The following is a 14,596-nucleotide window of genomic DNA, read 5'->3' on the forward strand; positions in this document are numbered from 1 at the left end:
CAAATAAAACGGAGGGTCCGAATTCTATGTTTCAGATTTCAAATTCCATCAGCTGCAAATCGGATCATGCGATTTGTAAAGCAAAATTTCATGACCAAAGAACTCGCATGGTCCGAGTTGTGTACTCTGAGTTTTTTCAACTTTTTAACACAAATCGGAGGGTCCGATTTGTGTACTCTAAATTTTTTTCAACTTTTTCAACACAAATCGGATCGTCCGATTTGTGTACTTCCACAATTTTAAAAAATATCAAAAATTATCATGTTAAAATATATCACTTATTTTACTTCCATATCAAAATTTTTTTTGCCTAATATTACCTAATGAATAATTTCTTAAATTTAATTACCAGAAATAGATAGCGGATATTTATTTATCTGGATTAGGATTATCTTGTCCACGCGCTTGCGTTATCCTGTGAGGGTTGCATAGCCTCTGGTAAGAGATAGATAGAGAGAGAGAGAGAGGGGGTAGGTTGAGTGTCGTTGAACTGCAATGGCCGTGACTATGAATGTAAATGAGTCATCGTCAACGACAACGACTACTGCCACTGAGATAGACGAAGCTAAGAAGGCGGCGTCGTTTTGCTCGGTACGCGGTTGGGGAAATCCTCAAACGCCGTTTGCACTCCCATTCCGCCGTTTCGGAGCTCCAAGCTCCAACGCCTCTCCAAACAATCACATCATCAACATTCCTGAATTGCGCAGGTTCATGAGCGATGCTGCGCATGACCTCATCAGATTCGCTTCTCAAAACTCCGTTGTCAACAAACTCATCTCTCTCCACTCCCAATTCCAGAGCATATGCCTTCAGGTATCGCGCTCAGTTTCTCACTTAAACGAATTTCGCGAGCAGTTACGGTTATATTCTACTGATTCCTTGATTTTGGCGGTTGCAGATTCGGCGTAGTAGCTTGAAGAGCATGGGGTCGGTGAGTGGTAGTCACAATTTCGCAGCTGTTTTGCCTGGCGGTGACTCGGTGGCGGGTCTCGTGGTTTCTAACGGAATCCTGAATTTCTTGAACATTTACAATACTTTGCTCGTTGTTAGGCTTGTTTTGACCTGGTTCCCCAATTCTCCTCCTGCCATTGTTAGCCCTCTCAGGTTAAACTTTCTTCCTTTCGACTTTTTTACATGCATTATTATTATTATTCACCACACAGTACACACTTATTTCACATTTGGATTATAACTAGGTTCTGGAATTAGGACATTAGGTTTAGGAACAGTTTCAAAAGGTCAATGATCACCTGGCCTGTGCCAATTTCATATCATTTCAGAATACTTTATAATGCTGAAGCCAATCTTCTAATTTATCAATCATATCAGAAATGTTGTAGGCGATGTCTTTATTCTGTATGTTGGATGGTGTCCCCATTAATCACCCACCGAATGTTCTATTCATCAAATTTAGAGTAAACTCTTAATCTTGTCCTAGACCAAGAACAAGGAAGACAATTATATCTCGAGATTTTAAAACGACAAATTTGTTCGTCACCATTCAAAACAGTTGACATGCTAGTTCTCCTTGTGCATTTTGAGGGACTAATCTATCGCAAATTTTCAAATGTCGAGGCATGTTGAGTGTTTACTCTTAAATTTATTTTCATAATCAGATGGTTCTGGATGATGGATTAAGTATGTGTATCTCAATGGGTTGATTAGATGGTTGCTGGATTGATGGATCTAATTGCAGTCTTGCTCTTGTCGTTGCATAGAAGGTTCTGATGATTCAAGATTCACCTTTACCGTTGGCCAAAGTACCAATTAAGAATTAAGAATAGAGAGAGAAATATTTATTTACTGAATATTCTTGCATGACTTATATGCTCTTAAACTTTCAGTTGATCCATTGATTCGGGAACATGTTTCATGATAGCATTAGCATACAGTAGTTTATTTTGTTCTTGAATTTGCAAGTGTTAATTGGTAATAAAATGATGATTATTTTTTCCTTCAGCACCATATGTGACCCATATCTGAACATATTCCGTGGACTCATTCCCCCTCTTGGAGGAACACTGGATCTCTCTCCCATCCTAGCATTCTTGGTCCTAAATGCATTCACCAACACCGCTGCTGCACTTCCTGCTGAGCTTCCAGCCGCAGAACAATCTGAACAACGTTGTGCACCACCATTGCAGCCATCTGATGTTACTACTTTTGCACAAAAGAAATGGTTGAGACGACTTCAAGGGAACAACAGGTCAAAGAGCTCTGATCGTGTTAATTAGAATATAAAAATAAAATATTTATTTGTCCCTTTGGCTGTTTATGAATTAATAATGTACATTGGTTTCTGATTTGTTCCCAATCTTTGTAGTTCTAGGCAGCACAATTTTTGAGCTTGTGGTACCTTAGATTTGGAGAGTTATTTTAGGCCACTGGTCAAATCGCACTGGTATAATTATAAAGCACCAGTTATATATTTCGGAGTAATCATACTATGTCATTTATTTAAATTCTGTTTGTATGTATATATATCCACAATAAACCTTTCGGCAAGAATGCACTGTCAGTCTGTCATAATGCATAACTGGATAAGTTTAATATATTTTCCACAAATAATTATGACACAAAAACAGCAACTCAGCAACAAAAAGAATTATATATTATCACTTAATTACGAGAAGATTATTTCTCAGAAACAATTAAAACAACATACCCAGTAGTTTTAGTTTGTTACGTGAGTTCGTTACGTTGAGTTACACATTCGGGAAAAACCCACTATCGAATGTTGAGCTTTGTTCATGGAAAAATGAAAAATCTTATCCCTACAGAAAAAGAATATTGAGCATCGAATATTTCCAGTCCTCTGCTATAACTTTACCTTTTTTAATAACTTTACCTTTTTTACACATAAAACTGCGGTTGTAATGTAACATTATAAATCAGTAACAAAACATTAAATACTAATTGAGTAGCAATCGTAGCATTACTGCATTATTCCTTATTCTGATTCTTTTAGTGAAGAAAAAAGTAACTAGGATTTTGAATAATGAAAAAGGAATCTTCGAGTGTAGCCTGAACACTTATTAACGCAAATGCTAAAGCAAGTCACCGAATAAACGCAACCAGTTTTGGTGGGTTTCCAGCAACACTTCAGTTTAGTTGTTTCCAAATTCCAATAGAGATTGTGAATGGAAGTTGAAGGAGGAGTATTCAGAAGGGGAAGCAGAGTTTCTTCATACGAGAAACTCGCCGCCATAGGGTTGGTTGTGCTAGCAGTGGCTTCTCCTCTTTACATAGACAGCAAGCCGGAGAGCGAATCGGAAGAAGATGAACCAATAAACTTTGCTTTTTGGTTGCCTGTGTTGCTCTTTCTGTTGATGTTAGCCATTGCTTTATCCACTCTCCTCGATCAGAGCTTCACAAGGTTTGATCGTAACTGGATTCACAGAGTTGGTGGCTCTTCTGGTGGTATTATTCTCATTCTCACTATCCTTTTTCTTGTTTTGAAGTTTAAGTCTTCTGTGTAATAATAAGTATGTTTGATCAAAAGCAGTTACTTATAGATATCCAAAGGTGACCATGTTAAGGATATTTTTTTTTCTGATGTATCTCTGATATGTGAAAAACTTAGTTATCATATTAATGTTGTGGACTTGATGTGAGTTTAATGTCCTATCTTTAAACGTTTTATACAGCAATCCCGCTACGTTACCAACAGTATTTCTGCCAACTCTTATTTATAATGTGTTTAATAGAAGTGTCTTTGTGGATGTGTCTAATAAAAATGTCTTTTTTATGGTTGTGTTTAATAAAAGTGTCTTTATAGATATATTTTCTGAATGTGTCTTTTTATATATGTGTTTAAAATATAATAATTAATTATATCATTCCCTCTAATTACGAATTCTTGTTTCCCCTGAGAATACCAAAGATTTATATGCAATCAACAATTTAAGCAATATAATTAGGCATGAATCTCTCAAGAAATAACAAAAGAAAAAGAAAAAGGAAATGAAAAAAAAAAAAAAAAAGAAAGAATAGTTGAGGCCATGGCATATACAATAAACATGACAAAGGCCTTTGGATCAAAGTGGAAATCCATACAAAAATCATCTCAATTTTTAGATCATAATGGCAAAGCAATCCCCAAGGCAACCAGAATTGAAGTGGCAAGTAGCCACATCCCTCTTATTGGAGACCAACCATGGGCACCACTGCACTCATCATTCGCGCCGCTAAAGCAACCAGGCTTCGATATTTTAGCCACACCATCCTCAAAGGTGAAGGTGCTGTTAGGTTTGCCACTGCTGAACAGAACACACCAGAAATAAGGAGAACCTCCATCAGTTCCTGTAACAGCAGCTCCAACCTGAGTGTGATTCTTACTATAAAGTATGTCTAAGCTTTTCTGGTTTCTTATCAGGATTTCGGAGAATGCCTCAGGTGCATGGACATACTTTGTCTGACATCCTAGGAACCGGCTGGTTATGGGACCAAGACTTGATACCTTAACACCACAACTTGGGGCAAAAACTTCGGCAAACTGAGATTCCGGAGGCTTCTTGGCATCAGGTCCTCCCACAGCACCACAGTCTCCCTGGTATGCCTTGATGTATTGTAGAGCAATGCAGGCAAGGCCTGGGTTATCGTATAAAGATGATGCCTTATGAGCAGTTCTGTTGTCATTAATCACAGCTACCAACTTGTCCGCAGGGTTTTTAGTCACTTTTACTGCAAAGTTTTGTTCATTAATTCCAACTGGGAAATTAGAAAACAGATACATGGGGAGAATGCTTGTAAATTCATGAAGAAATTAATACAAGAATCAGGTACAGATACTGAACAATAAATGCTATGGCACTTCAAGACTTTCATTAAGCAAATAAGTAGGCTCTATATTAGGAAGAAAGTAATGATGTGGTCAAAATTAGTGAAAAAAAAATACAATATGTATATAAATTACAGCAATACGTGACCCTCAGCAAAACACAGACAAGTTAATAGCATATCAAACACCGGTAAGGTTAACGAGACAATAATCTAAAATTAATTTATTTAACTTAACATCTATACTTACACACTTATTACATCTAATATTACCAATTTATTCCAACAATAATTAATGAATACAAAATAAGGTAAGTTGAGAATTGATTTAGTCCGATTTTTATTGTCTTCCAAACATTTTTTTTTATCAAACAGTAGCTGTATATAGCACATCCAAGAGAGGAGGAACAAGTAGCAAGATTCAATTACACAAATAAAAAAAACTAAAAATAAAAAATTTCCCCACCTCTTAGTTTTTAATGTTTATATTTGGGCTTGGATAAAAACCAAATTATGGTAAAACAACTAATTCATCTTTGATAAGTATATATTTCTCTAGTGGCCATTGTGAAGGCCAGAAATTCATTAGCCAAAAAACACGTTCTCCGCCTCTCAGATCAACAACAATTCTCTAGCTGAAGTTATATTTCTGTATAATCAGCCTTAGGGAAAATGGGAAATGGCTGAATAAGCTCTTGAGCTGTAAACCGCAAATGGGGTTGTTGCCATTGGAAACAGAAGATACGGTCAATGGCACACCCTTAGAAGCTAATAACTGATACAATTAATTCAGTTCCAATATTCAAGAATACAACATATATGTGAAGTCCAAGATCCAAAATGGGAAAAAGGTGTTCTTTATCCTGAATTTATTTAAGGAACCAAACATTGCACTAGAGTTATATATAAGACATCAAGATCTAGACACATATAAACAGCTATGAGCTTCTCAATGCCATTGTAAGCACTTGTTTTTGTTTATAGATAAAAACGGCAAGGATGCAACACACGCATGAGAGAGACTAACAAGAACTGAAAGTAAGCAACTTTATACAGAAAGATTGTAATGCAGATCAAAACAGAGAGAGGGTCCAAATCTGATTGGGTTTAGAGTTTAGGACTTACTTTGAGCGTGAATGGAAGCAGTGGCAGCATGAAGGAAGAGAAGTGTTGCGAAAAAATAGGAGGAGATGGTGATGATAGTGGTGTTGGCCATTGCTGTCTGTTTGAAGAGAAGAGAGAAAGAGTAGATCGGAGTGGAACAGGGGAGGGAGTCAGTGTTATGTCAGCTTCAATAGCTGTAATGTAAGTATCAAGTATGTAACAACCGAGTGCCCCACTCCAACTTGCTCTTTTGTTTTTTTCATTAATTTATTAATTCTTATTCTGTTTTTGCCTATGGCTCTTATGTGGTGAAAGTGTGAAACCAATGTTCTCAAAACCAATGATAATACACATATTGCCATTTTTATGTTTTAATATTTGAGAAAATAATTTTTTTTGTAATTTTTGTGAAGATATATATATATATATTGTATTAATTAATAGTTATTCTTTACGAAAATATATGATAATATTATAGATATAGTGTATTAATAAAATTACTTTATAAATATAGTTGCTTATGGTATAATATTTTATTATAATAATATATTTTTTTATCTAGATATGTTATTTAATTTATCTGTGAAAATTATTTTAAGAATAGAATAATTTTTGCACCAACTCTGAATTGTGTCACTGATGCAACTGTGTGTGTGTGTTGAAGATGAAAATATAGAATTTGAGTTAGATGCTTTTTCACTAGAGATTCTAAATAAAATAAATTGTTTAGGTCTACTATCACACAAGTTGATCGTGAAGGTTGGCGCTCCAGTTATGTTGTTGTGGAATATAGACTAAACTAATGGTTTGTACAATGAAACAAGAATGCAAGTTAGAAGAATGAGAAACCATGTAATAGAATGTAAGACTTTAACCTGTAACAAAGTTAGAAATATTGTTCTTATCCCAAGACTGAATCTAATTCCAAATAACGAAATATTATCGGTAAGGTTTCAAAGAAGATAATTTTCAATTATTATGTCATTTGCAATGATAATAAATAAGTCTCAAGAACAAACTTTATCAAAAGTTGGAATATACTTTTTAAGGCCAGTTTTCACCCATGGTCAATTGTATGTTGTGTTATCAAGAATAAAGAGTAAAGATGGTTTGCGAATGTTGTTGCAAGATTATAGACATTTGGAAGATAACTGCACGATGAATGTGGTATATAGAGAAGTTTTTTAGAGTTTATAATGAAAAGGTAATTTCTAAATCTCTTAATCAAATTTATTAAAATTTAATACTATTAATTAAAAAAATTGACAAATTATATGTGCTAATGGGTAATACATTCTTATTTTACATTTATAGCTTGAGAATATTAAAATTATGTTAATCATATAATTTTATATACTAACATTGATATAATATTGTTTTAGGTATATGTTTTGCAGACATCAGAGAAGAGTGTTGAGTTGTTTTTTAGTGGTTTTAATTTATTTATTATTTATTAGAGAACTTTGTGCATTAAAATTCTCTAATAATTTGTTGTTTATTTTGAATTGATTCTGATATATTTTTACTTCATAGTAAAATAACATATAAAAATTTGTTGATGGGTTTAAATATTACTAAGTTATTTATGGTCATATTGAGTATATATGTTTGATTTATTGAAGAAAGTAGATTACTAAAATCGATTAATAATTATTTTAGAGATAATACACTTAACACTAGATTAAGAAAAAACGAACAATGCATAACATGTTACTTTTTTATTAATCAAATTATTATAATTCAAATTAATTTTAATAAAACAATTTAAAATTATAATTTCAATCTTATCACATGCATGACACGGGTTATTATACTTGTTTCTCTCTAATTTTAGTTTATAATATTGTTTTAGTTTAGTTTTATTTATATTTTCTTGTTCCTCTATCTTAGTTCATTAACTCTTTCTTGTTAGTTATTGTTTACATTATTTTAGTCTATGAACTCTTGTTGAATTTGTAATTTTCCTTTAATGAATTTGATATTTTATTTTTTTTGTTACTTATTGAAATTGTTATTATTATTTTCTTGAATTGAGTAGTTGTAGATTTTACTAATTTTTGTAATTTATAAAATTTCATGATTATGCATTTTACGTGTTTGATAAAATGCTTGACTTAGTTATAAATTCTTGGCTTGAGTTGGAAATTTGGGTGAACTTGAGTCATTGAGGTCCGATATTGATTGGTAATTAGGGGTGGAAATAGGCCAGGCCAGGCCAGGTTTTGCTCTTAACAGGCCTAGCCTGTCATACAGTTAATTGGCCTGAGCCTGGCCTGCAGCCTGTTATAGGCTCTTTATATAGTACTAGGTCTGGCCTGTTATTCAGTTTGGCCTGGCCTGAAACCTGTTAAAAGGTCTGATAATTTTTTTTTTACAAAAATAAAAATATTATTTAAAAAATTATTTTTTAATAAAAATATTTATATGTAATATATTATATATTTAATATTTATAAAATATTTTAAACTTTTAACGTATTTAAAATATACAAAAATATTTATAATAAAATATAATAGATTTAAAATATCTCATAATTTTGTTAATAATAAATTATTATTTATATATTTAATTATATTTTAACAGGCCCAGGCAGGCCTGACAGGCCAATAAGGCTAATTAGTGAGTCTGGACCTGACCTATTAACATATTAAGATTTTTAAAAGAGCCTGGACATGTGCCTATTTTATAACAGGGCAGGCCAGGCCAGGCCAAACACAGGCCAGACTATAGGCCCCTGGCAGGCCGCCTGGCCTTTTTCCACCCCTATTGGTAATTTAGGATTGTTAATTAACCTTGTTTTCATTAACACTAATCTTTTACTAATTCAATTAATAAGTTGGTTAGGACTTATGAATTATGATTAATTATACCTACTTGACTTCCTTAATGTGTAGATGTTGACGAAGTGGGATTAACTCTTCATAATTATCATGTTTGTTGTCAGTAAAAAAGATAGTGATTTTTAACCCTCAACCTAGCCAATATTCTTTTAGCATTTGAATTTACTTTCTTTTACTAGTTAATTGTCTTAATTGCCCCTAGTTTAATTTCTTGCTTGTTTGTTCGAGTTCTTGTTATTTAAATTCTCGTTACTTGCAATCAAAACCCTAATTTTCCTCATAGCCAATAACATGCACTCTATTGTGATTCCAAGAGAGAACGATCCGGAATTAAACTCCTAGTTATTTATTTTAAAATTTGTGACAATTTTTACCAAACTTTGAAGAGCGTTGAATTCCGGTTTAGAGTTACACCGAAATTGAGCTTTTAAACTTGTGAAATTCTAAACTGGTGTTTAGCACTTTCATAAAGTTTTTGGCGCTGTTGTCAGAAAATTGCAATGTGTGCTTGTTATTGTAAATACATGAATAACTTTTTTTTGTTTGATTCCTTGTTTTGTTAGTAGTTAGAAGTTTATTTTTCTTTGCTTTTTGATATCCTTTATTTCTATTTCTATTAATTATCTTCCTTGTGGCTTTGAGTATGATTGTGACAGATTTGTAAAAAATAGCGATTTCAATGATGGAACCAAGGAATGAATTATTAATTGAGGGAGGAGGCTCACACTCAAGACCAATTTTTATGGCATCAACCTCCTCCATCCTACTTTGATTATGTTTCATCCTATAGTTCATACCAACCAAATGACTATGATGACCATTGCTATGGTTATGAACCTCAACCACCATATTTTTATGAATTTTATCCTCAACATTACCCTCAAGTCCCATTTCACTACCAAACACTTTTATGGGATCCAAATCCATATCCACCATACCACCAACCTTATGAGCCTCATAAACAACTATCCTTTGAACCGCCACCATTCTAATATCAATACTCCCATACCTCTCTTGAACCATCACCTCCATATACACAATCCTCAATGGACGAAGGTCTCCAAATATTAATCTAATAACAAAAGGAGCTTCGATCTATTTTTCAAGAACAAAAAATAATTCCAAAAGAGGCAAAGAAACTTCATGGCTACCTTAGCCGAAACCTTAACCCGCTTAGCCTCACTACATTCATGCCATAATCAAAGTATTTCCATAGACGAATATGAAGAATCAACCAAAGAGAGAGGTAGGAAAGAAAGCTTGGAACCTTAAGTGAAAGAAGAGGAGTTGTTGATGGGTGAAGCGCAACAAACGAAGGATGTTGAAGAGGAGAAAGTGAAGGATTCATTGCTAAAAGGTGAGAATATTGAGTGCATTAAATTCGACAGAGTGGTTGAAGGTTTAGGAGAAGTTGAGCAAGGAATGAGCTTCACTATTGAGAATGATTCCACACCAAATAGTGACATTAATGATCTTGTTGAACCTTCTTCCATTGGATGTGAAATCGATTTTGAGGAGGAACATGCACAACCTCCGAAACATACTTTGAGCAATGAAGATTATATGGAAAAAGTTGACGAGCAAGAGATGGAATTTGAAGAAGTCAATAATCAAGAGGTGGAGATCATCATAAAAGAGTCAAAGGGAATAGAAACAACCATGGCGCATCCATTAAAAATCTCCTTTCCTAAGTTACTATCATCCAAAATACAAGTTGAGTGGGTAAACGTCTCATTCTTTAACTTTTTTAGCTCACATCAATATGCTTTGTTAGAAATAGATGGTCAACTTAGAACTCTTCTTGGGGTGATAAGCAAGAAGGAATTGGATGTTGGGTGGCAATGTGAATCAAGGTTCACTAAGAATAACATATCAAGACTCGGAGTCCAATGGTAGTGTAAGGCTAAATTCATGGGATTTCGAATGAGGATTATGATCTTAAAGGAGAATTCAAGATTTGTGTCATCGAAATGGAAGCTTGAAGATCAACAACAAGGTGGTTGGACAACCAAGATTTGGGACCTCGAAATATATATTCACTAATAAACAATTTCGGGAGCTCATTGCTTGGTTAACAACCCTTTATGATTTTGTTTATATGACTTGGGATCCCAGAGAGCATTTGAAGTCCAAGTATCAATAGAGATTCAAAGATGAATTCAAGTATAAACCACCATGACAAGAGCCTCACCAATTGTCCAATTTAAGGACTTTAAACAAAAGTGTTAAGTAAGAGACACCCCACCATGGTAAAACCTTCCTAAACTCATCTCTTTTTATTGTTCTTTTACATATTTCTCTTAATTATTGCCATAATTTGGTAGATTTTCAATATGAATTGAATGTTTGATAGTTGAAATAGTTTTGAAAAATAAAAAAATATTGTTAATTTGGAGTTTAATTTATTTTTGTTGTGTAAATATTTAAGTTAAAAGGTCTTGTTCATGCTTAGGTTGTTTTTGTTTGAAAAAATTGTTCATAATTTTTTTAAATTTGATTATCCTTTTTTATTGGATTTATTAGAATTTTTAGTTAATTTGGAGTTGAATTTGGCTTTAGGATGTTAAAATCTTGTTTAAAAAATCCATTTTGGGATTAGTTTGCTCAAGTTAAAAAAAAAAATGAAACAGAGAGCTCGCATACGCGAGCATATGCTTCGCGAGGGAAGGGAATCAATGTGAAAAACAAGGTTTTGAAAACTGGATCAGTTATCGAACCGCTCTAGTCACTGGTTTACTAAATCAAACGGTTTAATCATGATCTAACTGAAAAAAACTGTTTTATAATAAAATAATAAATAAATACTCTAAAACATAATTATAGTCTAATGTAAATTTTAAAATATCTTCTAATCATAAAGTATTATATCAATTAAAATCTAATATAACATTTGATTTCATAACTATTAACAATTTATTATTTATTAGTCATTATATCACTATTGAACTCAGTAAGATAGTCACAAAAAATAAAAATAAAAATTCATTGAATTAACCAAACTAATAACAAATATTCGATCATCTACTCAACTATTTAATTGAGTTAATTTAATTCATCTATTACTTCATTAAATTAAAAACAATGAGCACAAAAGGTACAACAATACAGTAAAATTCAGAGTAGAGAAGAACGAGCACAACAATAGTGAGCAGAGCTAATCAATAATCATTTAAAGTGGTTTCTGAACAAAATATTCATCTAACAAATTTTATCTAGTGTTAATGAAGTCTTTGGCAAAAAAACCTAGATCTTGATCATCAATCATCTGTAGCAGGAAGTAAAAATAAATTCATGTCATTACCAAAGTTTTGGACATCCAAATAAATTCTTATCACTAACAAAAGCATACCAATTTTCAATTTTGTAGGAGAGGGAACAAAAACCATTTTATCAAGCTCCTAAGAAGGGTAGTTGACAAAATCATATAGTTTTTCTGCCAATGTGGTGCACAAACACAAAAGTTAAAGTACTTATAAAGCAGAGGTTATATATCACAAATATTTAATCAATAATCAATAATCAATAAATTAAAATAATAAAATTACAACACAAAATAACAGCACAACAGAATCAGAGCTAATCAATAATCAAATAATCGCTCAACAAAAATTAAACACACAAGAAATATCTAAAAATAAAATGTCAAACATAAAAATTTGTCATCAATCATCAAAATTTACCAAAACTCAATCTAAGCATAATTAAATCATAAAACAATGAATCATTAGGAGTTTAAGAGAGTTACAAACTCACAATTTAAACATAATTAAATCACAAAACAGTAAATACAAAGCAACAACAACACTTCACTTTCCAAAAAAAAGTACAAAATAGTAAATACAAAGCAATTCATCACCAGCAGGCAACAACACATCACAACCCAAAAAGTCAGAAAATAGAAAACACAAAACAGCAGCAGAGAGTTAATCAATAATCATTAATCAGATAATCATTCAACAAAAACACAAAATATTCAATAATCATTCAATGATTTCTGAACAAAGCATAAAAAAAATGAAGAACAAGTGAGCTCTAAGTCATTCACCTTCGATCGCAGAGGAGGACAAACGGCGACAGATAACAACGATAAGACGATAGAAGTTCAAGGTCGTCCTCCTCGGCGCAGCGACGACAGAGTTCTGCAACTAGTGCTTTGTGATGCGTTTAGCAGAATGGATTGGAGAGTGGAAAGTGAGCACTCTGCCAGATCGAACGAGAAGCAAGGGGCAAGAACATCAATCCGCGAAGAAAAAGGGATTCAATGACTTGGCAGCAGAAGCACAGCTGAACAGACGAAGACGACGGACACTGAGCTGACCTCGAGGAAGAATCTGCGATTAGTGAAAGCGAACAGGGGTTGGAGACTTGGAGCACGAGGGAAGCTAGATGGACTGACAGACAGACGGACGGATGGCGGTGATGTGCCACTGCTTGCGGCAGTAGTGATGGCTAGGGTTTCTTTGGCTCAATTTGTTTCTGAAAAAAAAAAGAAAAAGAAGAAAGGGGTTGGGGGAGAAGGAAGGGAGAAAGGGGTTTTCATTTTTCACCAGGATTTTTTTCTTAAATAAAATAAAAAAAATTAATAATTCCCCAAACAAGATATTTCAGCTTTATTTTCAGGAATACGATTTTTTTTTGTAATTAGGACAAGTTCGCCATATCCATCGGAGAACTTTATATAAATTATAGAGTTCGTCGTACCCCCGAACTCTATGATGAGTTCGGCACACTATATATACCACTGGGGCCATTTGCCTTTGTCCCTTTCTTTTTCAATCTCTCTTCCAAATTCACTCTGTTCCACCTTTCTTTTTGTTTTTCGACGCCCGTGAAGTTCATTATGGACGACATTCTCAGTTCCAGGTCTGTAAATAATGGGTTAGTTAGTGTTAATTTTTTTTAGCTTACTTAGAGTTATTTTTTTAGCTTATTTAGAGTTACTGATTACATGTTGGATAAAATTATTACTTATAGGTTGCATGTTAGTTAGGGTTATAGATTTACTGTTTACATGTTTTTTAGACTTACTGTTTTTATGTTAGTTAAATTTTTTTATGTTATTGTTTTTAAGTATAGTTGTTGTTTATTGATGTTAAGTAGTATAACAAAATAAATTGTTAGTTAGTTTAGTCAGAATAATTAGTTTAAGTTGTGAATCGGAATGTAGTTAGTGGAATAATTAATTAGTTATTTATTGATTAATTAGTTAGTTGATGGCATCAGTTAGCTGGGGCAAAAGTAGAATTACTAAGTTTATAAGCTATTTTGGATTTACATATTTTTTTAATAATTTACTTAATGTAAAATGAACTGAGTTCAGTGTGTGCGATTTCATTTTACTAGATTGTGTTTAAATGGAGGAGCAATTATTGGGTTATGAGGGTGAGATATACCGATTGGATCACGCAGAGCACATTGCTGGCAGGCTTGATCAAGTGATACACTTTTTTAACTAGTTTTTTATTTTATTGTAATTAATAAGCAGTGAACTTGTTATTTTTTATGTGTTCACCGTCCCCCCCTTTTTTTCTGTTTAGTAGGCGCCTCATATCTTGCGCACCAGGAGGAATTTGATGACACAGTCGCTGGAGCAGATTAGGCCATATCTTAGACGAGTCGGGTTTGAGTATACGGCCTATATGGTCGAGTTCGAGCACGATTGGCCGCTTGCCTCGGCTTTGATAGAGAGGTGGAGGCCTGAGTCCCACACGTTTCATCTACCGTGCGGGGAGATGATTATCACCCTGCAGGACGTGGCCTATTAGTTGGGACTCAGGATCGACAGTGATCCTGTGAGTGGATGCATTGGTGGGTGGGAGCAGCACCATCAGGGACGCATCATCTAGGAGTTATGTGAGCAGATTCTGGGTGTT

At 33.6% G+C, this 14,596-nt stretch overlaps 3 protein-coding genes across 3 annotated transcripts; 2 read left to right on the top strand and 1 right to left on the bottom strand.

Moving 5' to 3' along the window:
- The first annotated feature begins 311 nt into the window (after window positions 1-311).
- YLMG2 (YGGT family protein) lies at window positions 312-2,462 on the top strand. The gene is made up of 3 exons (XM_016326286.3): window positions 312-813; window positions 899-1,104; window positions 1,961-2,462. The coding sequence occupies exons 1-3, from the start codon at window positions 496-498 to the stop codon at window positions 2,232-2,234; spliced, it is 798 nt and encodes a 265-aa protein (XP_016181772.1). The 5' UTR covers window positions 312-495; the 3' UTR covers window positions 2,235-2,462.
- A 543-nt stretch (window positions 2,463-3,005) lies between these two features.
- Window positions 3,006-3,614, top strand: LOC107620879 (uncharacterized). Its single transcript, XM_016322977.2, has one exon. The coding sequence runs from the start codon at window positions 3,141-3,143 to the stop codon at window positions 3,477-3,479; it is 339 nt and encodes a 112-aa protein (XP_016178463.1). The 5' UTR covers window positions 3,006-3,140; the 3' UTR covers window positions 3,480-3,614.
- Window positions 3,615-3,862: 248 nt separating this feature from the next.
- LOC107624251 (uncharacterized) lies at window positions 3,863-6,088 on the bottom strand. The gene is made up of 2 exons (XM_016326735.3): window positions 5,905-6,088; window positions 3,863-4,683 (listed from the first exon to the last, which is right to left on the bottom strand). The coding sequence occupies exons 1-2, from the start codon at window positions 5,993-5,995 to the stop codon at window positions 4,079-4,081; spliced, it is 696 nt and encodes a 231-aa protein (XP_016182221.1). The 5' UTR covers window positions 5,996-6,088; the 3' UTR covers window positions 3,863-4,078.
- Between the last annotated feature and the right edge of the window lie 8,508 nt (window positions 6,089-14,596).

This window comes from Arachis ipaensis, chromosome B10 (assembly GCF_059453495.1).
Source record: "Arachis ipaensis isolate K30076 ecotype BB chromosome B10, ASM5945349v1, whole genome shotgun sequence".
Lineage (NCBI taxonomy): Eukaryota > Viridiplantae > Streptophyta > Magnoliopsida > Fabales > Fabaceae > Arachis > Arachis ipaensis.

Excerpts from the sequence above, each read along its gene's own strand:
- YLMG2 (XM_016326286.3), top strand. The coding sequence starts at position 496 with ATGGCCGTGACTATGAATGTAAATGAGTCATCGTCAACGACAACGACT. Across the intron at positions 814-898 it reads TCCAGAGCATATGCCTTCAG|ATTCGGCGTAGTAGCTTGAA; the intron begins GTATCGCGCTCA and ends TGGCGGTTGCAG. Across the intron at positions 1,105-1,960 it reads GCCATTGTTAGCCCTCTCAG|CACCATATGTGACCCATATC; the intron begins GTTAAACTTTCT and ends TTTTTCCTTCAG.
- LOC107620879 (XM_016322977.2), top strand. The coding sequence starts at position 3,141 with ATGGAAGTTGAAGGAGGAGTATTCAGAAGGGGAAGCAGAGTTTCTTCA.
- LOC107624251 (XM_016326735.3), bottom strand. The coding sequence starts at position 5,995 with ATGGCCAACACCACTATCATCACCATCTCCTCCTATTTTTTCGCAACA. Across the intron at positions 4,684-5,904 it reads TGCTTCCATTCACGCTCAAA|TAAAAGTGACTAAAAACCCT; the intron begins GTAAGTCCTAAA and ends AAAACTTTGCAG.